The sequence below is a fragment of the Benincasa hispida genome, chromosome 9, assembly GCF_009727055.1.
Source record: "Benincasa hispida cultivar B227 chromosome 9, ASM972705v1, whole genome shotgun sequence".
Lineage (NCBI taxonomy): Eukaryota > Viridiplantae > Streptophyta > Magnoliopsida > Cucurbitales > Cucurbitaceae > Benincasa > Benincasa hispida.
Genome location: NC_052357.1, coordinates 24182855 through 24210704, shown reverse-complemented (window position 1 = coordinate 24210704; position 27850 = coordinate 24182855). Strand labels below are relative to the sequence as shown.

The 27850-nt window shown below is 36.6% G+C and overlaps 1 protein-coding gene across 1 annotated transcript; it reads right to left on the bottom strand.

Moving 5' to 3' along the window:
* Positions 1–145: 145 nt before the first annotated feature.
* Positions 146–24259, bottom strand: LOC120084631 (mitochondrial Rho GTPase 2-like). Its single transcript, XM_039040439.1, has 15 exons — positions 24047–24259; positions 19530–19580; positions 18561–18943; positions 17301–17583; positions 16573–16749; positions 16190–16441; positions 15358–15426; positions 15168–15223; positions 14695–14776; positions 2338–2549; positions 2122–2191; positions 1761–1873; positions 1153–1303; positions 770–956; positions 146–649 (listed from the first exon to the last, which is right to left on the bottom strand). The coding sequence occupies exons 1-15, from the start codon at positions 24257–24259 to the stop codon at positions 576–578; spliced, it is 2373 nt and encodes a 790-aa protein (XP_038896367.1). The 3' UTR covers positions 146–575.
* Positions 24260–27850: the final 3591 nt, after the last annotated feature.

Sequence of the window (27850 nt, the reverse complement as noted above, 5' to 3'; positions counted from 1 at the left end):
GAAGCAATTTTAGCAAAAGGGATGGTTTGAAATGACTTTCTAAGTGTTTAGAAGAGTGTTCCTAAACACTTGAGTCATTCGAAACCGAGCCTTTAAGTATGATAATAAAATAAAATAAATCATGATAAAGGAATACATGGCGTAATTGAATCAAAAATAAAGCACAAAGCCATAAAAATGAGAGAGCAGCATCTATCTTTGCATTATTGTAATTGCTTTAAATAACATCAGTTACATGGAGAACTGGTAGCCCCAACAATCTCGTTCCACTTACAGGACAGCCAGCCCCAAGTCCTCCTCTTTGAATTCCTTCTGGTCCATAAATACAAGTTAGACAAATAATTTGAAACAAAGAACAAATGATCGATGAATAGTTGGGTAGGTATGAAATTTAGATCCCAACTTGAAAGAAATACCAAAAATATTCTTTCTATAAATAACCAAATATGCTTCTAGATTACATCAGAACATCAATTAGAAAAAGACAGAAACGTAGAACTTAACCAAAAAAGAACAAAGAAAAATTGACTGTAATAGCGGTACTTAACAGCAACCACACAAGTTATTTCTTGCAGCTAATTTGAGGTGTTTTTCCTGGCAGCGTATGCACGGCAAGCAGCTAATCCAATAACTCCCACAGCAGCTCCAACTGTAATTTGCGACAGGAGAAATCAGCATGATCATTGTTAGTTTTCTAACATTTGTAATATGTTTCTATTCTTCTCTTCTGTAAGGAGTTGGAAAAAGAAATGGATGAACCAAAACATACCTGAGACAAATATCAGAGAGCGACTAAAGAGTTTGTGATACCGCTTACGGTTCCTCCCTCTCTCTGTTTCTGGAATGTTTGTATGAGGATGTTCTGCGGCACTCAGAATTTTATTGAATACACTGCTTAAGTCACCTGATTTTGAGCTCACAGGTATGGGTGCTTCTATTCCCAATCCCTGACAAACCTAAAATAGATGACTGAAGTTAAACTAAAATTCTAGTGAATCGTGTACAAAATACATTTGTAACCGTCATATTGTAAAACAGAGAAGTTGAGGTGAAATTTATTTTATCCTTGCACATTAGAGAGTGGGTACTTTGGATAAAAACCTAGCATGAAAGTTTGAACTACGTGTATAGAGGCAAGAATGGTAAGCATACCCTCACTGAGTCTTGTACTGCAAGTGGAGATGGATCAAGATCATCCTTGGCAGCAATAACAATGCAAGGAACTCCAAAGCCGCTAACTTCTCCCTTCCTTGCGACCTCAACAAGTAGTTCTCTTGATCTATTCCATGAATCTTCATCTGAACTGTAGAGAGTGAATCAATATCGAAATGAAGCTCTGTTAGACAAAGAAATATAATCGACAGTTCATAAACAATGATCCACGATAGTGAATACTACATTCATCAAGAACCAATTTCATTTTAGCTTTTAGATTAATGTTACTCATCATAGTTCAGATGACTATGGAAATATGATGTATCAAAGTCGACATCAACTTATTAGAAGTTTTCTAAACATCCTAGATCACGCACATTTATGCCTAATACTAGCAAACACAAATTCTTATTGAATATGTAGCATATTTAAGCAACAATAATAAAAAGTTGTGTTTCTTGTTCAAATACAAATAGCATATTTAAGCAACACAAGCAGCCAATTTTCAACTCTTAAAGTTGCAGTTACCCCAAATGAAATAATAGAAAACTTCATATTTGTCTGTCATGTTAGCAATGAAAATCTAGTAAAAATTGTCATGTCACCTATCATAGACAAAAACAGCAACATCACATCCTGCCAAACACTCTTCATTTGAAAGAAATTTATGGACGCCATCTTCAGGTATCTCTCTCAATATAAGTGTCTTCTGACCTCCCTAATAATGTAAACAGTACAATAAACATGATCAAAAGGCCAAATAAGATTCAGATTTTAGAACCATAAAAGCTATACTGCGAAAGATTAACTGGTAAATATGTAAATTTAAATATTATGACTGCTCTGAACTCTCATGTTTCAGCGCCTGTGGAACTTAAAAGATATGTGGTTCTGACCCTTTTTTTTTTCCTTTTGAGGGAGGATGAGAAAAGAGGACAAAATCATATGAAAACACATTGTAGTCACCTGAACACTTTCAAGCATATTCATGACGTAACCATCTTCAGTTGTTGAGCTATAGTTTTTTGAATAAGGCCTGAAAGGAAAGTAAAGTAAAAAAAAATTAAAAAGCAATCTGAAGATGGTAATAATGAAGATATTATAAAAGATTGTGCAATAAAGCTGATAAGGCAAAGGTTTAGTGAAATCATCACTAAGAAGTGATCAGTAAAGGCATGAGACCTTCGGATTAAGGTATTCAAAAGAGCTGACTTTCCAGCCTTTTTAGGACCAAAGACAAAGCATTGAAACACGTTTCTTTCTGTTTTTTGCTTTTTGCGATCTGTCAATCTTCTCCTAGTAACACAGAGTGCTTTAGCTGGATCACCACCATATCCAATGTATATTAAATTAGCCAAACTCCGTGGAGGATCCAATATCGTCATCAGAGCCCACTGCAGTCACATAACCGACTGTTGTCATAATAGATCGATATTTTTTATACGAAACAAAATATCATTTCATTGAACAATGAAGTTAACATAACTTCGTGAAACAATCAATAGTTTACTTTTTAGATGAGAAACAATAATTTATGGGCAGAATGAGATTACAAAAGATCAGGAAAGATATCCAAAATCTCCGAGCCAAAGAAAGTAACAACAAAGGTTGTGCACACAAAATTGCCAAGTCGTTTTTTTTTTCTTTTTTGGGGTAAAAAACAGTCCAATTGGCATTAATAGAAATGTCACAGGATAGGTACAGAGGAATTGGATAGAGAATTCCAAAAAGAGGCCACAAATTAATAATATCCTTCAAACTTTTGAAATATTCTCTCATTCATCTCTAAAGCACTTCTGACAAAATGGCCCAAGAGGCATTGAGCCGAAGAGTCCTCAGCTTACCTTTGAAGCTTTGACCATTGTAGTCCTCAAAGCAAAGGGGAACCGAGAACCAAAAAAGTTTAAGCAGCTTCCACCAAAGCTTAGCACGTAAGGTCAGATGAGTACAAGGTGATCAGCGATTAATCCTGTTATTTTGTTATTTCTTTCCTGTTATTTTGTTATTTCTTAGGTACCAGAGAATTTAAGTAAAATTTAATCGAAAATGCAATTACAATATCCCAAAACTTCGAGAGGTCTAAATTCCCCCAAAACAATTCCTCAAAATTGGCTACTATTTGTATTTATAAGCACGGCTCTAACAAATTATCTAGCTAACGGGTAAGACTAATATGCCCTTGATATCCCAACAATACTTGTGTTGATTTATGCAAATTTTTTATTTTATTTGATCTTATTTGCTGTAATTATTCTGTTAAATTCTTTCCTATTCTGTCAATATTTTCCTTATTTCATTAAGTCTGTATTCTATTTAAATTAGGAGCATTGTACTTTTGTAAGTGTGAGAAATAATACATTTTACACATGGTATCAGAGCAAAATTATACTCAAAACCCTAAAAACCCTAATTTTTTAAAAAACCTAAAAAAACCTAGGAGTGTCGCCGTCACCAGCACCGCCGATCTCGTTTCTCGCTCGTTGTTATCGTCGGACATACAGAGCTCGTCGGCCAACGTATCTCCGCTAGATCCACCTACCGCCAGCGTGGGTCTCTTCACAGATTGCGTGTTTTACGTGGGTTTTTCGGCCCCTTTTTTTCCCTTTCGACGTATCTACCATCCAGTCAACTGCTAGGTTGTCTTTCATTTGCTAGCCGGTCACATTTGCAACTCTGTCGCCGTGTTCCACCGCCGACAGCGTTTCTTCTTCATTTTTCTTTTCTATTGTTTTTCCAGATTTACTATTTGCCTTTTTGGGTGTGTTTTTTCAGCAATATGTCAGACACTAAGACCCCCATTGCTAAAGTTTGCAACAATCGTATCCACTCAACTGGTCCTACTGTCCAAATAACCACCATTCGACTTAATGGGGATAATTTTCTTTGTTGGTCCCAAAGTATTCGGATGTATATTCGTGGACAAGGGAAGATTGGCTACATCACGAGAGAAAAAACTGCCCCTAGTCCAGATGACCCGTCATTTTCCGGGTGGGACACTGAAAACTCCATGGTTATGACTTGGCTTGTCAATTCCATGGTTGAAGACATCGGCTCTAACTACGTGTGTTACTCTACTTCCAAGGAAATATGGGATAGTGTAACTCAGATGTATTCTGATTTGGGCAACCAGTCATAAGTGTTTGAGTTGAACCTGAAGTTGGGAGATATACGACAAGGAAATAACTCAATTACACAATACTTTCACTTCCTAAAACGGATTTGGCAAGACCTTGACCTTTTTGATACGTATCAGTGGAAGTCTACAGAGAACCAAAAGACTATAGGAAAACTATTGAAGATGGTCATATTTACAAGTTCCTTGCCAGTCTCAATGTTGAGTTTGATGAAGTTGGAGGTAGAATACTTGGAAAAGCTACTCTTCTAACTATTAATGATGTTTTTTCTGAAGTTCGCAGGGAAGAAAGTCGCAGGAATGTTATGATTTGCAGAAAAACTATTGATTCAGTTGAATGCTCCGCATTGATGATCGAAAATATTGGGATGAAGGCTTCTGATCAATCCAACAAGCCACATGAAAAGCCTCATGTCTGGTGCAACCATTGCAATAAACCTCAACATACGCGTGAAACTTGTTGGAAACTTCATGAAAACCTACGAATTGGAAAAGTTCTAAGCAAGGTGAGAGAAATTCTCATCCGCATACCTCTAGTGCTCATGTTGTTGAGTCCAACCCATTTAGTAAAGAGCAAATTGATCAAATTCTGAAGCTGCTAAGTTCCACTTCATCATCTGGTAATCCTAGTGTTTCCCTGGCCCAATCAGGCACTTATCTTCAAGCTCTCTCTTGCCTTAATTCATCTCCGTGGATTATTGATTCTGAAGCCTCTGATCATATGACTAGTTCCTCTTGTTTATTTGAATCGTATTTGCCTGTGTATTGCAATGAAAAAATTCGCATTACTGATGGTAGCTTCACCTCTATTGCAGGAAAAGGAACTATTCCTTTGACTACAAAATTTACATTACGTTCCGTCCTTCATGTTCCAAAATTAGCCTGTAATTTGTAATATGTTAGTAAAATCTCTAGGGATGCTAACTGTTGTGTTATCTTTTGTGAAACTCATTGTATCTTTCAGGATCAGGACTCAGAGGAACGATTGGACGTGCTATGATGATTGATGGTCTCTATTACTTTGATGATGTTTCCGCTAGTCATAAAAAAGTCCAGGGCTTGAGTAGTGTTTGTTCTCCTTCTGTTAAAGAAACTATAATGCTTTGGCATCGTAGATTAGGGCATCCGAATTTCTTCTACTTAAAGTATTTGTTCCCCGACTTATTTAAAGGATTTGATTGTACCGTTTTTCAATGTGAAAGTTGCATCTTTGCCAAACATCATCGATCTACTTATTTGCCTAAACCTTACAATGCTTCATCACCTTTTTCCTTAATTCATACTAATGTTTGGCATCTAAAGTCTTAAGTCAGAGTGGTAAGCATTGGTTTGTTACCTTTATAGATGATCACACTCGTTTAACTTGGCTTTATTTGTTAACAAAAAAGCCAAAGGTAAAAGAGGTTTTTGTTCGGTTTTACAATATGGTTGAGACTCAATTTCAAACTAAAATTCAAATTCTTCACTTTGATAACGGCACTGAATATTTCAATGAACCATTAACCAATTTTCTGCATGATAAGGGTATTTTTCATCAGGCTACGTGTCATGACACACCTCAACAAAATGGCATTTCTGAGTGAAAAAATAGACACTTACTTGAAGTTGCTCGCGCCCTTATGTTTTCTATGAATGTTCCAACATATCTGTGGGGTGATGCTATTCTTACGGCTACATATTTGATTAATCGAATGTCATCTAAGGTTTTGAGTTTTAAAACTCCTCTGAATTACTTCAACAAGTCTTTTCCTAATAACCGACTGTTCTCTGATTTACCAATTAAATTGTTTAGGTGTACTGCTTATGTCCATACCCCTACCCTTTCTCAAACTAAACTTGATCCTCGAGCCACTAAATGTATTTTTGTAGGTTACGTCCCTCATAAAAAGGCTTACAAATGTTTTTATCCTTTGACCAATAAGTATTTTGAGAGTATAGATGTGTCTTTTTTGGAAAATTAACCTTTTTTTAGCCCAAATTCTCTTCAGGGGGAGACATCTAACCTTGAAGATAATTTTTGGGACACTTCATTATCTCTCCCAAACATCAGTGGTCTTAAAATTATGAATTATAGTCCTTTGATGCCAAGTGTGGAGAGTTCTTCAAGGGGAGAAACACTACAAAATGACTCAATAAGTCGAAATCCTGTACTTCAGGTTTATACTAGAAGAAACTCAACTCAAAGAGATCGAGATCAAACAGTTGACTTATCACAAGACCAATCAAAAACTCCGATGAATGATCCAGAAGATCCAGGTATTAGACATTCTACCCCTATTTCTCCTAGTTCTTCATCTCCTTCTAATCCTTTATCTGATATCTTTGATCTTGATATTCCAATAGCCCATAGAAAAGGTATTCGTCAATGCACTAAATACCCTATTGCAAACTACCTCTCTTACCATAGATTGTCTGATGATCATAGAGCTTTCACCTCTAGGATAACAAATCTATTTGTGCCAAGGAATATACTGGAAGCCTTGAATGATCCGAATTGGAACTTGGCAGTTATGGAAGAGATGAGTGCTCTAGAAGAAAATGGCACGTAGGAAGTTGTTGAGCTTCCAAAAGATAAGAGAACATTGGGATGTAAATGGGTGTTTACTATAAAGTGCAAAGCTGATGGGAATGTTGAAAGATACAAAGCGAGGCTAGTTGCTAAAGGCTTTACACAAACCTATGGAATTAATTATCATGAAACATTTGCCCATGTTGCAAAAATCAATTCCATCAGAATATTGTTATCTATCGCAATTAATTGTGAGTGGCATCTTTATCAGCTTGATGTAAAAAATGTCTTCCTTAATGGTAAACTTGGACTTACCACCAGGATTTGAAGCCAATCTTGGAACTAATAAAGTTTGTAAGTTAAAGAAATCTCTCTACGGTCTTAAGCAATCTCCTAGAGCGTGGTATGGGCGTTTTGAGAAAACAGTAACAGGTTATGGTTTTTGTCAGAGTCAAGCAGATCACACCATTTCTACAGACATACTAGTCATGACATTGTCTGATGATCATAGAGCTTTCACCTCTAGGATAACAAATCTATTTGTGCCAAGGAATATCCAGGAAGTCTTGAATGATCCGAATTGGAACTTAGCAGTTATGGAAGAGATGAAGCTGAGATGAACTTAAAGGACAAACTAGCTAATGAATTCCAAATTAAAGACTTGGGAACCTTGAAATACGTCTTAGGGATGGAATTTGCTAGATCAAAACAAGGTATCTTTGTTAATCAAAGAAAATATGTCGTTGATTTACTCAAAAAGAAGAGTTTACTTGGTTGTTGTACAGCATAAACTCCTATTGAGCCAAACTTAAAATTACATGTTGCAAGGGATACAGAGATAAAAGACAAGGAGAAATATCAGAGATTCGTGGGAAGACTTATTTATCTATCCCATACTCGTCCAGATATTGCTTTTGCTGTCAGTGAGCCAGTTCATGCATGCCCCAGGGCCAATCCACTTTGAAGTTGTCTATAGAATTCTAAGATATATGAAAGAGACTTCAGGAAAAGGGATACTATTTAAGAAGAATGGTCATTTACAAGTGGAAATTTACACTGATGCCGATTGGGCACGCAGTATCACAGACGGGAGATCAACTTCTGGCTATTGTTCCTTTGTTGGAGGCAATCTTGTTACATGGCGAAGCAAGAAACAAAGTGTGGTAGCCAAGAGTAGTGTTAAAGCAGAGTTCAGGGCTTTAGCACATGGAATTTGTGAAGGCATATGGATAAAAAGATTATTGGAGGAATTGAAATTTATCCAAGTATCGCCTATACGAGTTTATTATGACAATAAGGCTGCTATCTCTACAGCACACTACACAGTCTTATATGACAAGACAAAACATATAGAGGTTGATAAACACTTTATAAAGGAGAAGATTGATATTTGAGTGATATGTACTACCTATCTCTCTACAACTGAGCAAATTGATGTACTGACAAAGGGGCTCTCAAGATTACAATTCGATAAATTGATTAGCAAGATAGCAATGGAAGACATCTTTAAACTAGCTTGAGGGGGAGTGTTGATTTATGCAAATATTTTATTTTATTTGGTCTTATTTGCTGTAATTATTCTGTTAATTTCTTTCCTATTCTGTCAACATTTTCCTTATTTCATAAGGTCTGTATTCTATTTAAATTAGGAGCGTTGTACTCTTGTAAGTGTGAGAAATAATACATTTTACACAACTTGTAACATAGAATTTTCTTCATTTAAGAATGGAGAATCAAGGCACTAAACGTGAAAAAAGTAAAAGTGGGACTCTTGGAACATTGGTTCAAATCATATGATAGCCACCAACCTAGAATATTAAAAACCAACAAGATTTTTGTCAACCAAATGTTGTGTGGTCGAGTAGTTGCCTCGTGAGATTACTTGCACATGATCGTGGATGCATATATACATATATATAAAAAGAGAAAACTAAGGGCATTTTAGACCTATTACTAGTGTTTCCAACCAAACTATTCAATTAGTCTAGTAGCCATAAATGCAAGCAATAATTCTATACCATGAAGTCTCAACTCCCAATGGAAACTTCATAACCACTTGGCATATCTCAGAGGAAGAGAAACCAAACTCTAGTTAACGACATGTTACGAATCAAGGTAGTATCAGATGCCTTTGTCCTACATTGGTTAGAATGGGATGACCAATGTGATACTTAAGTGGCTTGACTCTCCCACCCCAATAGTTAGCTTTTGAGGTGTGGTTCTCCAAAGTGCTTAAGTACCTAACAATGATATCAGAGTCGGTTGTTGACGTGCCGAAGTGGAACCAGTGGAGGGTTCTAACCAAGCGTGGCCGAGTGAAGTACCGCCAGAGTAGCCAACAGGACGTCCGCTTTCCGAGGATGGGGTATTGTTAGGTATACTCAATACTTTGGGAAAATGATAATCTTATTGTTTAATCAAAGTAAAGAACGAAAATATGGATAAAGTTTCTTCAACACGAACAAAGATGGATGACCTAAATGACAATAAACTTCAAACGGGGGATGTAACTCCAGAGCAAGTCACAGCCTTCGGTATCTGGTGGTAAAAAAATGTAAAGGCCCGACTCATGTCCTCTACCAATAATCTTCTCCGTCATACAATCCTTAAACAAGCAATAACCAGGAAAGAACAAGACAAGACAGTTAAGGTCACGAGTAAGTTGGCTAATAGAAATTAAATTAAAAGACAATTGAGGCAAATGTAATAAAGAGGACAAAGAAAGGTATGAGGTAAAAGGAATAGTATCAAATCCAAGAACAAAGAAGGTTGAGCCATCTGCCAAAGTGACAGATGAGGATGAGACAGGGGACAAAGGAGTAGAAAATAAGTTAGAATTACCTGTCATATGAGCGGTGGCACCAGAGCCTATGACCCATTTGGTAGATGATGTAAGAAGACATTTTGTATTACATGTCTCGGCAACGGTAGCAATAGAATGTGATGAGGATAATGCTTGTAAGGATTCCTGGAACACTTGAAATTTAGCAAAGTCATCCGCAAAGATGGTAACAGACTTCTCAGCCGTATCATTGGTGGATATAACAATTTTCAACAATCACGTTTCAGATGTCCTGGCTTACGACAATAGTGACAGACGATCACTTAAAAATCTTATTTTCGATTATCATAATTAGGCTTCTAATAATTGTTGGTCATCTCTGGAGTAAACCGAGAGTTATTATTCTTGCTTATAAGAGTACTACTAGCTTGAGAAACAGACAAACCACGTTGAGAACTCTCAATACGAAGAACATTACTGAAGACCTCCTCTGATGACGGAATTTTAGAATTAGAAAGAATCTATGTTTTAGTCATTCCAAATTCGGGTGGAAGTCCATTAAAAAACATCATAACAGCCATCTTTTCTAGTTGAGCTTGTTGAACTTTGACATCTGGACTAAAAGGTAATAATAAAGCAAGTTCGGCAACCATTTTTTTAAGTCGCATAAAATAGCTTGTAACAGATTCTACTTTCTGTTCAGCTCGAAAAAAATGCATATAAACTTCAAATAGTCAAAATGATTTATGGTACATGAATAAGGTTGGACACCTTATTCTGGTAACACCATTGGATGTGACATACTCTATTGTTGTTACAAAGAGTTATAAAGTGCTACATACGATATGATCATAATTCGTACATGTTATGACATGAGGAATGAGGGCGTCCTATGCAATGAGTTTACATAAGATCAGGACCAAGAAATAAGTCACTCTTACTTTATAACATTGTTTACTTTGACATCTGGACTAAAAGGTAATAATAAAGCAAGTTCGGCAACCATTTTTTTAAGTCGCATAAAATAGCTTGTAACAGATTCTACTTTCTGTTCAGCTCGAAAAAATTGCATATAAACTTCAAACATTCAATGGACATGTTCATTTCCAGAGTATAGAAAGTCTAAGAATTCTAAGAGTTCCTTCACAGAATTACAATGATCTACCAAAACAGCGACCTCACTCTCAATAGAGTTCTTAATCTGAAGATAAAGTCGAGCGTCATTGTGAAGCCAACCCTTTTTCTTATCATCTTTTGGTGGATCCTCAGTCACATGATCATCTATATCAGTATTAAGTAAATAAACCTGAATTGTTCGACGCCATAGTAATTCGATCCATTTAGCTTGTGTTCTATTATCTTTGATGCTAGAAGAATTACATTAGACACAACCATGTGCTTCATCTCATCCATTAGATCTCACGATCAGAATGAAAGCAAATCAAAATCGAAAGTGAGGTGAATCAAAGAGCAAAACAGCCCCAAGATATAACAAAACAATCACAGACCCTAAGAACAAAAGGGTATTTTTCCAAAAACCTCACACCTGAGTAGATTTCAATGGAACCAAAGGCACAGACGGACCGGAAAATAGGATATGAGATGAACCCAACCGACGGCAACTGAAACAGACGTCACACACTCTCACTCCCCGGTGCGTGGCGACAAAGACAAACCCTTCTAGCGGTGCGTGAGCTTCACGCGCGGTGTTTTCCGACGACAGAGAAGACAGAACACGAGCGATGCTCCTCCTAATTTGGGCGGTGTTGACAAACAGTCACTCAAACTCAATGACCCAAACGTAACCCCTAACTTTGTGAGAAGCGTAAACCCTAGTGCAGTTGTCAAACGAATATTCTAAACCCGAGACGGCTCTGATATCATGTACTTTGTATTTTTAGAGAATGATAATCTTAAGAAAAAATATCTTTTTGGTCCCTGAGTTTTCAAGGATGTGTGCATTTGGTCCCTAATATTTCAAATTGGCCAATTTAGCCCCTGAATTTTTAAGAATAGGTTTAAAAGTTCCTTCAACTAATAAATTTATTAAATTTTAAATACAATATTGACTTGAAAGGAGTTGGAATAAAAATATTTTTTATAATCTCTCTCACCTCTCTTTCCTCTTTCTCACTCCACTCCTATTCTCTCTTTTCTCTTCTGGTCATCTTCTCATTCTTCATTTCAATTGAATCAGAACTACAATGCCCTATTTTATTTCAACCTTTTTCTCTTCTCCGCTCTAATAGCAAACCCAGAATCCTCTGAAGGAGAAAGATCGTATTTTCGGTGTGGGCTCTTCCTCCAGCATATGCCAGAATTAAGAACCTCATGAACAACCTCAAATCTAAGTTCGGCAGGACCCAATTTGAGCCACATATCAACTTTGTTGGGGCAAGCCGTCAACAAATTTCGCTCGACTTCTCAGGGGATTAAGGCTTATGAAGCCACTGCCGATCATGTATCTACTAGGACTTTCTTCTACCAGTGTGCTTTTGTCCTTTGTCTGCTATGGCCTTCTTCTAGCTGAAGAGAAGGGAGAAAGAGGAGAGAAATAAGAGAAGAAGGAGATATAGATTAAAAAATATATTTTTTGTTCCAACTTATCTTGCCACATCACTATCAAGTCAATATTATGTCTAAATTTAATAAATTTATTAGTTAAGGGATCTTTTAAACTTATTCTTAAAAACTTAGGGACTAAATTGGCCAATTTGAAACATTAGGGACCAAATGCACATATTCTTGAAAAATCAAGGATCAAAAAGGTTTTTTTTTCCCATAATCTTATCATTTAATCAGAGTAAAGATACATATACATATAGGCAAGTCAGAAACCCTAATCTAGAGAATGTAAAATTACAATAAAGGACGAATATAATAATAATATAAATATATATTATAACATTAGGAACCAAGGTAGTATGGGATGCCTTTGTCCCACATTGATTAAAATGGGATGACCAATGTGGTACTTAAATGGCTTGGCCCTCCCACCCCAATAGCTGGCTTTTAGGGTATGATTCTCCAAGGTGCTTAAGTACCTAACAATGGTATCAGAGCCGATTGTTGACGTTCAATAGTGGAACCGGCAAAGGCTTATGGCCAGGTGTGGCCGAGTGAAGTACCGCTGGAGTAGTCGCCGGGACATGAGCTTTCCGAGGATGGGGTATCGTTAGGAACCAAGGTAGTATGGGATGCCTTTGTCCCACATTGGTTAGAATGGGATGACCAATGTGATACTTAAGTGACTTGGCTCTCCCATCCCAATAGCTAACTTTTGGTGTGTGGTTCTCCAAGGTGCTTAAGTACCTAACAACGTTATCAGAGCCGGTTGTTGATATTCCGGAGTGGAACCGACGAGGATTCTAACCGAGTGTGGCCGAGTGAAGTATCATCGGAGTAGTCGCCACGACATCCGCTTCCGAGGATGGGGTATTGTTAGGAACCAAGGTAGTATGGGATGCCTTTTTCCGCATTGGTTAGAATGGGATGACCAATGTGTTACTTAAGTGGTTTGGCTCTTTCACCCCAATAACTAGCTTTTGGTGTGTGGTTCTCCAAGATACTTAAGTACCTAACACAACAAGTGGTTGGTCAACCATTTCAGCCATTTCCTAGAAGTCTCTAATTACACTACTAGTCTTATGAGAACTGACTACTGAGCAAGGGAAAATAAAGACTTCAAAGAAATAGTCTGGGAGAATGGCTTTAGTATGAGTGCGACTCGTTTCTTCTCTGGAGAACATAGATTTCTTGATCTTCCCTTTACTAACCCTGCTAGAAATCTTTTCCACCATATGCCCATAGAACTCCTTGCTTTCAAGCCTACCGCAAAAGAGGATTAAAGGACACAAATACTCGACAGACCACTCCCCAAACTCTACTCCTTGGCTATATCTTCAAGAAAAACGAATCGGCACTAGGGTGAACAACGCCAACAGCCAAGGTCAAAATTTCTAAACAAGTTTTGAAGAAGGTTTCTTTTATCCTAACAAGTTGTGAAGAAGTTAACAACTTCAATTTTATCCCCATTCAATTGCCCACTTGTTCATTGTTTTGGGAAGTTCACACTCCCAAGCACGTCAACTTTTTTGTGTGTTGGATTTTACATAACAGAATTAACACTTTGGACCCTCGTACGAGGCATGCATCCTTTTTGAGAGGTGCGGGGAAGCATTGAAGACCTATATCATCTTTTATGGAGTATTCGATGTACTTTTCAATGTAAAACCATCTTTCTAAGACCTTCAATGTTTATTTGGGCCACCCTAGAGTTTGTACTTCTATTATGGAGTTCCTTCTCCATTCTCCATTTTCGTGAGAAGGCGCCGTTGTTATTGCATGTTGGCTTCTCTACAATTTTCTGGAGACTTTGGGCTGAGAGAAACAAGAAGAATATCAGAGGGTGGGAGAGTTCTTAGGAAGAGGTTTGATATGTTGCTACATTTCACGTTTCTTCATGGGTATTAGTGTCCAACTTTGAGGTTTTATTTTCTTTTAGTTTAGCTCCTCTTATTTTGATGTTTTTTGTGCATGCCAATCTCTCATCTTTCTTGACGAAAGCTTGGCTTTTTATCCAAAAGAAAAAAAAGAAAAACTAATAATAATAATTTATCAGTAGATGTGGAATGATAAGGTTTCCCCAACAATATATCAGTAGTTTAGAGGTATAGAATCACTCCCAACCTGAAAGCCTTCAGCGAGACCTTCCCTCAAGTAGCCTACTAAAGACACCAGCAACTAGCACAAAGAGGAAGGGAGAAAGGAAATTTCCTTGCCTCACTTCCATCTAATGAACAATCCTCCTTCTAGGTCTCCTATTAATGATAATAGAAAAACCCAAAATGGATCATTGTTAGGAATGAAAGTTTTGGTTTAAAACACGGGAGCATGAACAATCATATATTGAAACTATCCTTAAAATTTATAGAGAAAATGGATTAAAAAATATGCAACCTCAACAATATCATTTGCACACTTACTAACATACCTATAGGTTTTCAGGGTTGCAACACTCTTACCATCAATTACATCCAGAACGACAGTACTCATATTCATAAAACATATAGGAATGGTTAATGTAGCAAAAAAATAGCTCCCATTATACCATACCTGGGATAGAAATCCATTGAGAGTTAAATTTCCAAGAGAAGTTCTCTCTGCGGAATCCTTGTAAGGAGGCTCATCCCAAGGACTGATTTAAACAAGCAATGAGAAAATATTAATAAGGCCAGTTAAATATTACTAATATCTGCACATATTAGTTAAATAAATTTTTTCAAGGAATTATACCCATAAGGTCCATAAGCAATAAATTGAAATTGATAATGATTAAATAGCTGGAGAACTGAACTAAAATGTTTATTAAGAACAGTTTTGTGGTAAAAATATGAAGTGTTTAAATTCTAAGGTGGAATAAATATTTTGTTTAAAATAAAAAATAAAGATATAATTGCTTGCCATGTCCATAATGAATCTGTACAAAATTGAAGCCAAATGGAGGACATGCCAATAAGTTAACGCAAGTAACATTAAAATGAATGACATGTAACATGAGAAAAGGTTGCTAGAGTAACAAAGGCGACCTTTCTGGAGCAGTACTGAATAGTTCCTCGAGCTCTATTGGACGCAGGGCTCCATCCTACCAATCCCAACCAAATGCATTTTGAGGTTCAAAAGAAGGTTAACACCGTTAAACAGCCTCAACTACCAAATATCACTGCAGCAGGGGGAAAAACATGGTGCAAAAAAATCTCAGGGTAGGCGAATACACACATTATCTTTGTCGAGCAATTTGAATACACCACGCAAGAAATCCAAGGCTTCATTTGACAGCTCCATGCTCTAACAATAACATCCAGTAAGTATGTTATACACAAACATCTGTTGAGTAAATTGTTACAGGGGGTAAAGTTCGTTATTCATGGTAGTTAAATACTGGAAAATTCAGAGGATATGAAAATGATACATTATTGAATTGTATATTAATTTCAAACCTACTGATGGTTCCTGTGTTTTCTTTAGAAATAAACAACTCATAAGTGGTGATTCATTATTTATTTTTAATAATAGAAAATGGCAATTTTTATGAGGAACTACCACTCCATTAAGAAGAGGGAGCAAAACTCAATGACCACAGAGATAAAAGTCCCCCATTCCAAGGAATCAGGCCAAGCAGCACCCCAGTCTTTGTTCATGAAGAATGTACAGTAGCTACCAAAAAACACGCATCTGACACTTCAACCAGAGGCTTTATGAAACACAAAGGTACAAAATGGGCTGCGTGAGGAGAGAAATCTCTCAAAAAGAAAATTTGAATAGTTCACCTCTAAAGGATCCATCTAAAAAGTACAAGAGGCCTACGCAGCTGAAGCATCCAGAAATAACTACTACCCCACATTTCCATAAATTGAAAAGAAAAATGAGTGGAAATCTATAAATTACAAGGACAAGGATACCCAATGAGATAAGTTACACTCTATAGACACTGCAAACGAAACTTACAAACGAAAATCCCTTCGTCGACATGTAGCCAACTCATCTAAAATAATAAACCTTTTTTTTTTTTTTTTTGAAAGGGTGATCAGGTGAAGAAAATAGAAGTTACTTGATCAGGAGCTTGTTTAGATGGAACTGGAAGATAATCTCCACTCAAATTCAAATCATCATCATAGCCAAATTTCCTTAACACTGCCCAAGTAGTCTCAAGGCGACCTTTTTCTATGAATAGAGCATGAAGGAATAGGAACCCAGGAAGGGTAAGACCACGATCATTAACTCCATTTGGTAAGTTTTCTTGCACAATTCTTTTAACACCCACTATTTCCGCTGGCTGCAATGAAGCATTGAAGCACTTAACCTGTTTAAAAGTTGACAGATGTTAGCTTCAAAGAAAGAGGGAGAGAGTGCCATAAAATGACCGGATGGAAAACGGGAAGGAAAAGAAGTTCTCTTGGGGGAGATGCAGGAAGAGAGACGTGAGAATGTGACCTGAAATTCATTCAGCTCTTCATCACTAAGGGCACCATCCATGTCACGATCACAAAGAGTAAATACCCTTCTCAAAGCATTTTTGCATCGGGGTTTCAAACTTTGTCCTTCTAAATCAAACAATGGTGCTGTTGGATGAAGCACTGCCCTTTGAGCATAATAAAAAACTTCCGGCACCTGTAAACAAGTAGTTTAGAGTTTCAAGATTCAACAGGAACAAACTTAAAATGCAAAATAGGCTTTTAATTGACACTTGACAGAGAAATTGAAGCTCTATGAGATACTTTAAATTATACAACACTAAATAAGGATAAAACTAAAAAGGCAAATGGAAATGATATCTGACATGCAGTATATCAAATAACGTTGCAGCAACAGTGGAAAGAAAATGGAAGACGACATTCCATGTACTTCACTACAAATGGCAATAGCATTAAGGTGCAACTTACTGCTGCAAATAAATTAATGGTGGTTAAATTAAAAAAAAAAAACAAAAACAAAAACAAAAAAAAAATGAAAATGATGGTGCAAGTTACTAACACTTTTTTTAACAAGATATGAACTTTTCATTGATAGATTTCAACAGTTACGAAAACATCCAAGGGATACAAACCCCTCAACACTAATTGAAGCTTATTTCTCAATTGAAAGCTAAATAATCCAGTAAGAAAGAAAGCTCAAAGGAGAATAAATCAATAAGCAACAAAAACAAATGGCTTCTCAAATACCTGAAGTAGCGTAGCCGCAGAGCATTCTATACAAGTTTCAATCTCCCTGAATTGTTTCATAATGGGTGCGACGATATCCTCCATGCTTATTGGATGGTGTTCATCACGCAAATCTAGCTTGCAGCCAACCAGAATAACGGGTGCCTTCACCTCCAACTGGCGCAGTTCATTGAGCCAGTACGAGGTCAGACGGTTAAGCGTCATCGGTTGATCACATGCATAAGTTAATAACACTGCATCCGCACGCTTCAGTTCTTCATAGAGCTTGAATTTGTTATCCGTGCTAATTATAGTAGATCATAAGAAATTAATCACAAATTGAAATAGCAGCAAGAAAAGGAGTCACTACATACTGGAGGGAAAAAAATAGGATAAAATAACTAGCGTAAACTAAAATTTAGAGGAAAGAGAAAACGATTGTCATTAAACACTATTACCAAACTGAAAAACATACACGGATCTATATCAAATACAATATTTGAAGCAAACAGAAGACAGATACAACTATAACATTTTTTTTTTTTCATTTGACCGTGAAAAGGAACTTTGAGGCAAGAAAATATGGCAGTTGTATTAAACACGAGCACTTCCAACAACGGAAAAAATAAAGTAACCTTATCAACTATGACATTCAAATCACTCAGAAATCACAAATACTTAAACAGTCTTAAATTGAACCGTTGAATGAAAAGTTTGAGGCAAGAAAAAATGAAAGTTGTTTTAAAGACTGGCACTACCTAACACCGAAATCACGAGCGAGTGCATATCAAATATGGCATTCAAACCACCCAGAAATCAGAAACACATAAACATTCTTTCATTGAACCGGATGAGATTTTTAAAGAAACGACAAATTAGAGCTACGTTAAACACTAGCACTCTCTAAAACTGAAAACCAGAAACGAATCCGTATCAAATATGAGATTCGAATCACTCAGATATCACAAATACACCAACATTCTTTTATTGAACCATTAAATGAAAATTTTAAGGGAAAAAGAAAATGGAAGTAAAATTAAACACCAGCTGAGAAACACAAACGAATCCATATCAAACATGACATTTGAATCGCTCAGAAATCACAAATACACAAGCACTTATTAACTGAACCGTTGGATGCGATTTTTTAAGAAAAGAAAAATGGAAGTACATTAAACACCAACACTTCATAAACCCGAAAAGCATAAACGAATCCCTATCCAAAATGACATCCGAATCACTCAGAGATCACAGAAAACACAAACACGAACAGTCGCAAACCTGGAGGAGGAGTCTATAATGGTGAGCGGGACGCCGTCAGCGTAGAAATCGGCGGGAAGATGAGTCGGAGGAAGCACAGAGGGAACGTTGTCGGGGAATGATTCGGTGGCAGCGGCGGCAATCAAGCTAGATTTTCCGGTGCCTCGATCGCCGGCGACGACTATTCGAACGCTGGTGCGGGCGCCGGTCCTTAGCTGCCATTGGAACAGCGAAACAGGGAGAGAGAGAGAGGGAGGGAGGGAGGGAGAGAGAGGAATTAGTTCGTTGGATGCATAAGATTGAAGGCCACGACGTGGGAAATAATGGACCGAGGTAGTCGAATGCAAATACGCTTGGTGTGTTGTGCGAGGTTTGAAATTTTTAGCTATGGGGCGTTTGGTGTACTATAAAAGCAGTGAATTGAGTTATAATTATTAGGTAGGCCGTTAAATTATTTGGAGAATTAAATTTTCTATATTTGTTGTGTAGAGTTAGTTGAATTGGTAATTATTATCTATGTTTGATATATTTGAAAGTCTTTAGAGTTGAATTGAGTTTGGAGTTTTAAATAAGATTAGTTCTATTTTTTTCTGTTTGTTTTTTATTTCATTTTTTATTTTTTGGTTTTATGCTTTGATATTGTTAATTCATTTTCAACTATACACCTATTTTCTCAAATCATTGATGACGTAAATTGGACAATCTCAATTTGTATAACATAATAGATTATTTTCCATATATTCTTTTCAAAGACCGTGATAATTCTAATTCCCTTCAATGGGTAAAACATACCACCAAAATACATTTCATATTGTTCTCAATTACTAATGAATGTGTACATTGTATGTATATATATTGAATCTTGCTAACTTAACATTATTATTTCACATATCGTATGCATGAACGTTGAATAACTGGATAACTTAACAGTTTAGTTTTATATAATATGGATTGTATATCTGGAATTGAAATTGTACATAGGATACTTACCTTCCATTTGATAATGATGGTGACAATGTGATGTAGTATAGTAGCATTGTTCTGAAGATCACAAAAATAATATCAACTAACCGAACATATGGCCGTTTTAAAAACAAAATCAAAAAATATATGTTTATTTTATCACCAACAGCGGAAGCACAAGGATCATCTGGGCACTCAAATTCACTAATTTTGACAAAATATAAAGCATACTCTTGTAGAAAATAAGTGAGTTTCAAAACATACCTCTTGTAGAACTTCTTCAAAGCTCCTTCTCCAGCTGCTATCTTCTCCAGATCTTGTTGCAGACCACCTCAAGATCTTCCCCACTATTCTCTTGGCGTTCTAGATTGAGTTGTGGGACTCAAAACAAGCTTGAATCAAGGGATGAAAAATAAAAGTTCACAGCAACAATCTTAGTGAAGAACCCTTTCTTCAACCCGAATTTTCTCTAAAATTCTCTATAGATTGCATCACCGAATTTCACTCCAAACTCTTCATTATATTGCATATCAACATGCAAAGGAAAGAGTTGCATGAGTTGCAGCTCATGCTTGGAGAAGACGAGACAAAGTTGATTGCATTTTGCGCGAGCAACTTGAAAGATGGATAATGGAAAACCCAATTTTTCCATTTGTGTTTTGCTTTTCTAATTTTCAATTTTATCTTAAAAATCAAATTTTTATTTTAAAATTCATTTTGATTCTAAAACTGAAAAATAAAATTAATTTCATAAATTAATTTTAAATAAAACTCAATTAATTTAATATCAAATATTAAATTAATTTTTACACATATCAATCTTTATATACTTAAATCATATTTAAATATATAAATTATCTTATTCCATTTAATTCTCAAATTATATACGTAACTATATCTCATATAATTACTAATTCCCTTAATTCTAATTTGAACGTTTCAAACTAACTTATCACGCTATTCTAGAGTTAGTCCGTTACGAGCTAGTAGAGGGATTTCGTGGACCTACAGATCATGGGCTCTAATGATCCGAGGTTAATTGACTAAACTCATTAGACCAAATTAATCCTCATTCGTTAACTAATCGGTCACTCACTAAAGTCCATAGTTGCACTCCCCTCACTGTAGATATATTATGTCCATATGATTTAACCATAATCAGCAAGTCGACCCTTCACAGGTTGTTCGTAATAACGGCTGGGTCAAATATCTGTTTTATCCCCGAGATTACGTCATATTCCTCAAGTCCCTAATGATCCTCTGGTCCTTTAATGAATGACTGGTTTGTGATCCAATCACTAAACCAAACTCTCTCAGCTCAGTGAGAGGGTGGGGCGTCTTAATCAAGACATGGATTCAGTACTTGAGAGAACAACCTTTCTCCTATCCCTAAATCGGGTAGGCGTAAACTTCGTCTTGCACCCTATGTCCCCAGCTATCTATCCAATCTTACCCTTGAAATGGGAATCTTATTGAGCCGACGCTCTTGAGCCAACCCTCACCTATGCAAATCTAAGGCAATTCCAAATAAACAGGAGTTCATAGTTAGCTCAGGATTTAGATCGAGTTACCTAGGTCATCTAGGTGAAATAGTCAGTCTTATACAGTAAACAATGTTATAAAGTAAGAGTGACTTATTTCTTGGTCCTGATCTTATGTAAACTCATTGCATAGGACGCCCTCATTCCTCATGTCATAACATGTACGAATTATGATCATATCGTATGTAGCACTTTATAACTCTTTGTAACAACAATAGAGTATGTCGCATCCAATGGTGTTACCAAAATAAGGTGTCCAACCTTATTCATGATCCACTCTTATGTCTCCACATAAAGTTCACGTACTCATACAACAGTCATGGGTCTTAGTTTATTGGATTTAGACTTTCATACAATTTATGAAATCAATAATAAGTATATTGATTATAGAAAATATTTACCATTGTACAAACGCGAGTTTTAGGACATAAAACCCAAAAAGCCGAAAATTTTTGGAATTCATTTATTTCTCTCAGGGTTGGGTTGTACTTCCACTTGGACTAAGACTCTAGTGAATCAATATATACAAATATATACATATATACAATGTTGAGTTTACACGGAGAGAATAAAATATACAAATACAATAAACTAGGGCATTACAATACCCATAAATTCTCCCACTTGCCCTAGTGATACAAAACTCGTAGACCTAGTCCTATTAGGTGACCCTTGAACACTTTAGCCAAGAGGGACTTTGTAAATGGATCAGCTAAGTTGTCCTTGGAAACAATCTGGGTGATGATTACATCTCCTCTGTGTACAATCTCCCTGATGAGATGGTACTTCTGCTCGATATGCTTTCCTTTTTTATGGCTTCGTGGTTCCTTTAAATTTGTAACTGCTCCACTGTTGTCACAATAGAGAGTGACAGATAGTTGTATATTAGGAACTACTTTCAGATATGTCAGGAACTTTTTGAGTCATACTGCTTCTTTTGCTGCTTCTCTTGCAGCTACATATTCAACTTCCATTATGGAGTTTGTAATACATTTTTCAAATAAATGTACTTATCTCCTATAAATAACTTCATATCTCCCACTGCTTTGGCTTAAACAATCTCATCAGTCCCTACTTTGAAGATTGTTTCGCCTTCTGTCAACTGTCTCCAATAACTTGTTTCCTGTGAGATAGTATATACATGATTAGCGACACCTGAATCAATTATCTAGATTTTATTGTTTTCCACTAAACATGCTTCGATACAAGTAAATCATATTTATCTTGTTGTTCGAATTCAGCACTCTCATCTATATAATTGACAATCCTCTGTTAAAACTCTTTTGGTGGAATTAACCGCTAGTAATTTGTTTGTCGATTTGATTTTACTGTTATGCACATCGAAAGTGAGTATTCTAGAGAAATTCGACATGCTGATAAAATCTAAACAAATTCTAATTAGCAAATTGTAACTAAATCCAAAATTAAGTTTAGCAAACAGTAATAATGTACCCATAACCATTATTTATTTGCAGCGATACTTTAGTGAGTCAGACTATGTGCTACCGAGGGGTAGTCACATACTCCTTCACTAAAACAAACAAATTTGATTAAACACTATCCCTGGAATAACTCTTATTCCTATTGTCTCAGGAATAATTCCTATTCCTATAGTCATTTATTTATCATTTTCGGTCAAGATCTTTACTAACAACTTAGTAATTCTTGTAAGTGTGACCCGTCATTTTCAGATCTTATAGAACAATATGAACTTGCCTTCGAAATAGAAGACAATATCCAAGACAGAACTATAAAACCCTATTCATTTTACTGAAGCCTGAGTTGTTCTGAATCCTATGTTACAACCCTCCGAGGGGATAAATGTCGCTAAACGACGCAAAGGGCTGCCTAAAGCAAACCAGCAGGCGCAACATAGGAATCTCACGGTTCAGACTAATGGAGAAGACTGTAGGATATATTGACATATATCCTTCACCCACTTACTATGAACTACTTCCTTCGTTTACCTTGATATTGACTCATACAAAACACTTTCCAAATGGAGGCCACTTCCAGGGTGACACGAAGCATCATATGAATCTCACGGTGTAAACTATGTGGAGACGTGGCAGTTGAAATCTATTTATCGTATAAAAGACTTATATTTGAACAACGTCCTCTTATTCACCTAAATCTAGATTTAAGCTAAAAAAATACTTTTTGAATGAAGTTCATTTCTAGGATGACATGAAGTATCGCTTAAATCTCGATTGTGAACTCTTAAAGACGTGAGAGCTAAAAATAACGTATCGAATATGTTATTAATCTCCCACTAAAGTTTTCTAATAACTCTATCATATAGAAGTTCTTAAACTGCTATTGGAGTGTTTTATTGGGTAGATTTATATTTAGGTTCTTTTTGGCTAATAAAACAACCCTAAGTCTATGTGGTTTCTCCAAGTATAACTTTTATAATTGGATTTTAACCTATGATGTTTAGGTGAAAATTTTTTTATTATCTCACATCACCCAAATATGCTCATAAAATCGGTTACCAACGATAAAAATTCGGCCATAATCCCTAAGTTGGAGGTGTTCCGTAAACCGTCAACTTAAGTACCCCCAGCCTTAAACATGATTATATACCGGTTGAGTTTGTGACCTAGATTTTATAAGTTTTAACAATTAAAACATGTGGTCAACCTACGTGAACATGCAGCTATTATTTATGGATTTTAAATGTCTAACCCAATTTTATAACAACTTATAAAACTTTAGACATGCTAAATATCCATAACATACACAAGGCATTCAATATTTAATATAACACTTATATCAAGTACAAGAAACCCTTACATGCATACTATATATTATAACAATTATAGCATACTTTCAATGCATGTAACATACTTCCTATGGTGGGATTTTAAATCTAAATGGCATACTATATGCACATACAAGATTTATTTAATTATAACATATATCAAATGCATATAACATTAAACACAGACTGATATGATTTTAGTTTTGGCATAAACAAGTAAACATAAACCTAACTATTACAATCAGCTTCAAAACCATCTTTGAACTGCCTCCAAACCGAACCCAAGCACTTTGAACCGGACTGGATGAGTCTAAATCAGACCAGCCAAAACCACTTTGAGGCTGAACCGGATTGGACCTTGAGAAAACCGGTTGAACCGGCTGTTCTCGATCCAACCTCAAAGTCTTGCAAAGGTCGACCGTGTAGCGCTGAAGGTAATCGTCTAGCTCCATTGCCTTGTGTTGTGAAAAGGGTACACGATCACTTAGTGTTTGCCTCAACTAAACGATCGCTTAGCTTTATCATATAGAACTACACGATCGCTTTGTGTCTGTCGAAGCTAAATGATCGCTTAGCTCTATCGTATAGAACTACACAATCGCTTAACTCCATCACTTAGTTATCGCTTAGTTCTTGAAGGATCTCTTACAGAAGAGTTCCATGAGCATGTTCGAATCGCTCCAATCTCACAGTGATCAAAATACACATTATATATTCAAAACATACAGTTATGCAAACAAACACTAATTATCGACATGCTATGAACGAGATATAACAAGAGAAAGAGTTCCATACCAGTTAAAGACCATCTTCGAAACTCCGGTACTCACTGCAGTGGAAAATCTCCACGCGATCTACCAATGCCCAGCGGAAGCGTCGGCTGCAGTAGCACGAACAACCGCAAATACGAACACCATGGGGACGACACCACTAGTAAAGAGCCTCGGGTATTCTCGGAATGAAAACCTAAAGAGTGGTCTTTGGTGAATTTGGTGGAAGAAGAAGGAAACACGAATCGTGTAGGCGATAAGCAAGTAGGAGAGAAACAGACGCTATCACATAGCAGAATGCTTATCGTTTAGTAGAAGCTACACGATTGTGTAGATTTTATTGAACAATCATTTAGGAAAAGATATACGATTCTTTAGCAAAATCGGCACACTATACGATCATGTAGAAAATAGCGTGGATCATTTAGGCGCGAGGTAGACGATCGTTTAGGCGGAGAGGACTATCGCATAGACTCTCGTTTTACGTAAGCGATCGTTTAGATGTTCACCAACGCGCGCTCTGATTTTTCTCTTCAAGCGATTGATCAAAATGAAAACTATTTTCATTTTAACTCATCAGTTACAATAACCGACGTTGCCCCACTAACCCACGTCCGAACGTGAATTTTGGATTAATTATCATATAATTAACCAACTAATTAATTAATAAATATAATCATATTATATTTTTATTCATAGTTTGATATCATATAACTACTATAGTATTTTCTCTTCTACTTGATATAAATCATATTTATATCTAATTTCCTCCATAATAATGTATCTTATACATTAAGCCAATTATATCTATTGTTATTAACCAGTCCAATTATATCTTATATAATCGAACTTCCTCTTGTCAATTTGAACATTTCAATTGACCCAAACACTGGTTCTCGACTTTATCCAAGCTACCCAAGGAACCTAATGGACCTGTGGCTCGAAGCTCCAACAGTCCGTGAATAATTGACTAAACTCTTTAGCCACGAGATCCACCATCCGTTAACTGTCAGGCATTCCACTAAAGACCAACATCTGAACTCTTCTTACTATAGATATATTTCTGTGTCTATCGAATATAACCAATCATGAGTACAATGACCTTTCACAGATGCTCGTAAGTACAACTAAGCCAAATTATCATTTTGCCCCTGTAGTTACATCTCACTCTTTAAGTACCACCGATTCCTCTAATGAACAATACAATATAGTCCAACTATGTGTGTACACCTCTCGGGCCAAGATAAGGTGTGTCGCACCACATCGTTCAAGCCCCGGAATCAGCCCTTAAGGGAGCTATCTATCTACTTATCCTGCCTCGGGAAGAAGTGAATTCCATCTTGTGTAGCTGAGTTCCCAACTCCCAAATCAGACGAAACCCCAAAATGGTAGGTTTGAATCGGCGAACTGGCCACTCGCACCCATACAAATCAAAGGACTGCCCTCAATGGCAGGAGTTCCAAACTCATTCAGGATTGAGGTCATGTTACCTACGGTCATCCTAGTGAAGTGAAGTCTCTGTCATGAATGGTATTATATAACGAGACGTTAACACTTCATGGTCAGGTCTTATACAAACTCTTTGTATAAAACACCTCCGCTCGCATGTCCCCAACACGAATGATCAGGATCATACCATCTGTGACAAATCACAAACACTTGTGACAATTCCAAAAGCGGGCCGCATCCGTAGCATTACCAGGATAAAGTTTCCCTCCTATATATATATACTACAGACCATTTTGGTTATCACTCAATACATAATCCACTTGTATGTCACCACATACATGCTTGAGTCATATACAGATAACCAGAGATTTTATGTTTATTGGTTTGTGGTAAAGCAAAATAAAACAAGAAATTGAGCAAAAATAGATATGTGAAGTAGATATCATATATTAACAACACAAGCGTTCGTACAAACTGTTTACAAACTACAGGACACGAGACTTTAGGGCATCAACCCCAACAGTTCTATCGTATAGAACTAAATGATCGCTTATCCCCATCGCCTAGCGCTTCATGTCATCGTTTAGTATCTGTTGTAGCTAAACGATCGCTTAGCTCATCGTATAGAACATCATCGCGTCGCTTAGCAATTCATCTACATGATCGCCTAGCTCTACATCTAAACGATCGCTCAGTGCTATTGTGTAGCACTTCATCGCATCGCTTAGCACACATCGTGGCTAAATGATCGTGTAGTGCCATCGTTTAGCAAATTCAACGTATTGTTTAGTTCCCACGCCAAAGCTAAACGATCACTTAATGTTATCGTATAGCAAATTGAACGCATCATTTAGCTCTCGCAGGAACACGATTGTTTAGCATTCAACATCACAACGACCAGCGCCCATTGCTATACGATCATCTAACTTTTCTTCACATCGTGTAGCGTTTGGAGCTAGACGATCGCTCCTCAACAACACTTTTGAGCAGAAACTGAAAAATTGGAACGGCAGCTTAGCCTCCTTCACTTGTTTCTTCAATTACATCTTAAATTCAACTTTTATGACTCCAAATAAATTATGGACTCTTGCTAATACATAAAAGCTCATCAAACAAGAGCCAATTACAAATTTAAATGAGAAATTAAAGAGAACTAAAAAGCCAAAACTCAGAAAACCATATTAGCGCATCAGTTCATATTTCTCATATAAAACACCCACCAAACCAAAATTAAACCGAATTGAATGCTTATTTGATCCTCTGATACCAATTGTAGGATTGTATCAGCAACAGCAGAAGCACAAGGATCATCTATGCACTCAAATTCACTAATTTTGGCAAAATATAAAGCATGCTCTTGCAAAAAAACAAGTGAGTTTCAAAACATACCTCTTGTAAAACTTCTTCAAAGCTCATTCTCCAGTTGCTATCTTCTCCAAATCTCTACCCTTACCTGAAACAACAACATGAGAAAGAATGAGTATAAAAATACTCAGTAAGAACCCCACCATTGGGGTCAAGCTAGGCATCTATATCCTCTAGATGCCTATCTCTAGTGGAACATAAATACTCCTCTAGTTCTCATGGAACTCATACATGAAAAACTAATTTTTATCCTACTGTAGTTATGTATACCCACTACCTCTAGTAAGTACTGTAGGACCCATAACCTCTGGTGAATCCTAAAAGAAAGCACCATCTCTAGTGAATCTCGAAGGAATCACAACCTCTGGTGGATCTCGAAGGAAACCACCACCTCTAGTGAATCCCGAAGGAAACACAACCTCTGGTGAATCCCGAAGGATAACACCATACCTAGTGAAT

Excerpts from the sequence above, each read along its gene's own strand:
- LOC120084631 (XM_039040439.1), bottom strand. The coding sequence starts at position 24,259 with ATGGAGCTAGACGATTACCTTCAGCGCTACACGGTCGACCTTTGCAAG. Across the intron at positions 19,581-24,046 it reads AGATGGTTTTGAAGCTGATT|AACAATGCTACTATACTACA; the intron begins GTAATAGTTAGG and ends TGTGATCTTCAG. Across the intron at positions 14,777-15,167 it reads TTCAGTACTGCTCCAGAAAG|TCCTTGGGATGAGCCTCCTT; the intron begins GTCGCCTTTGTT and ends TGTTTAAATCAG.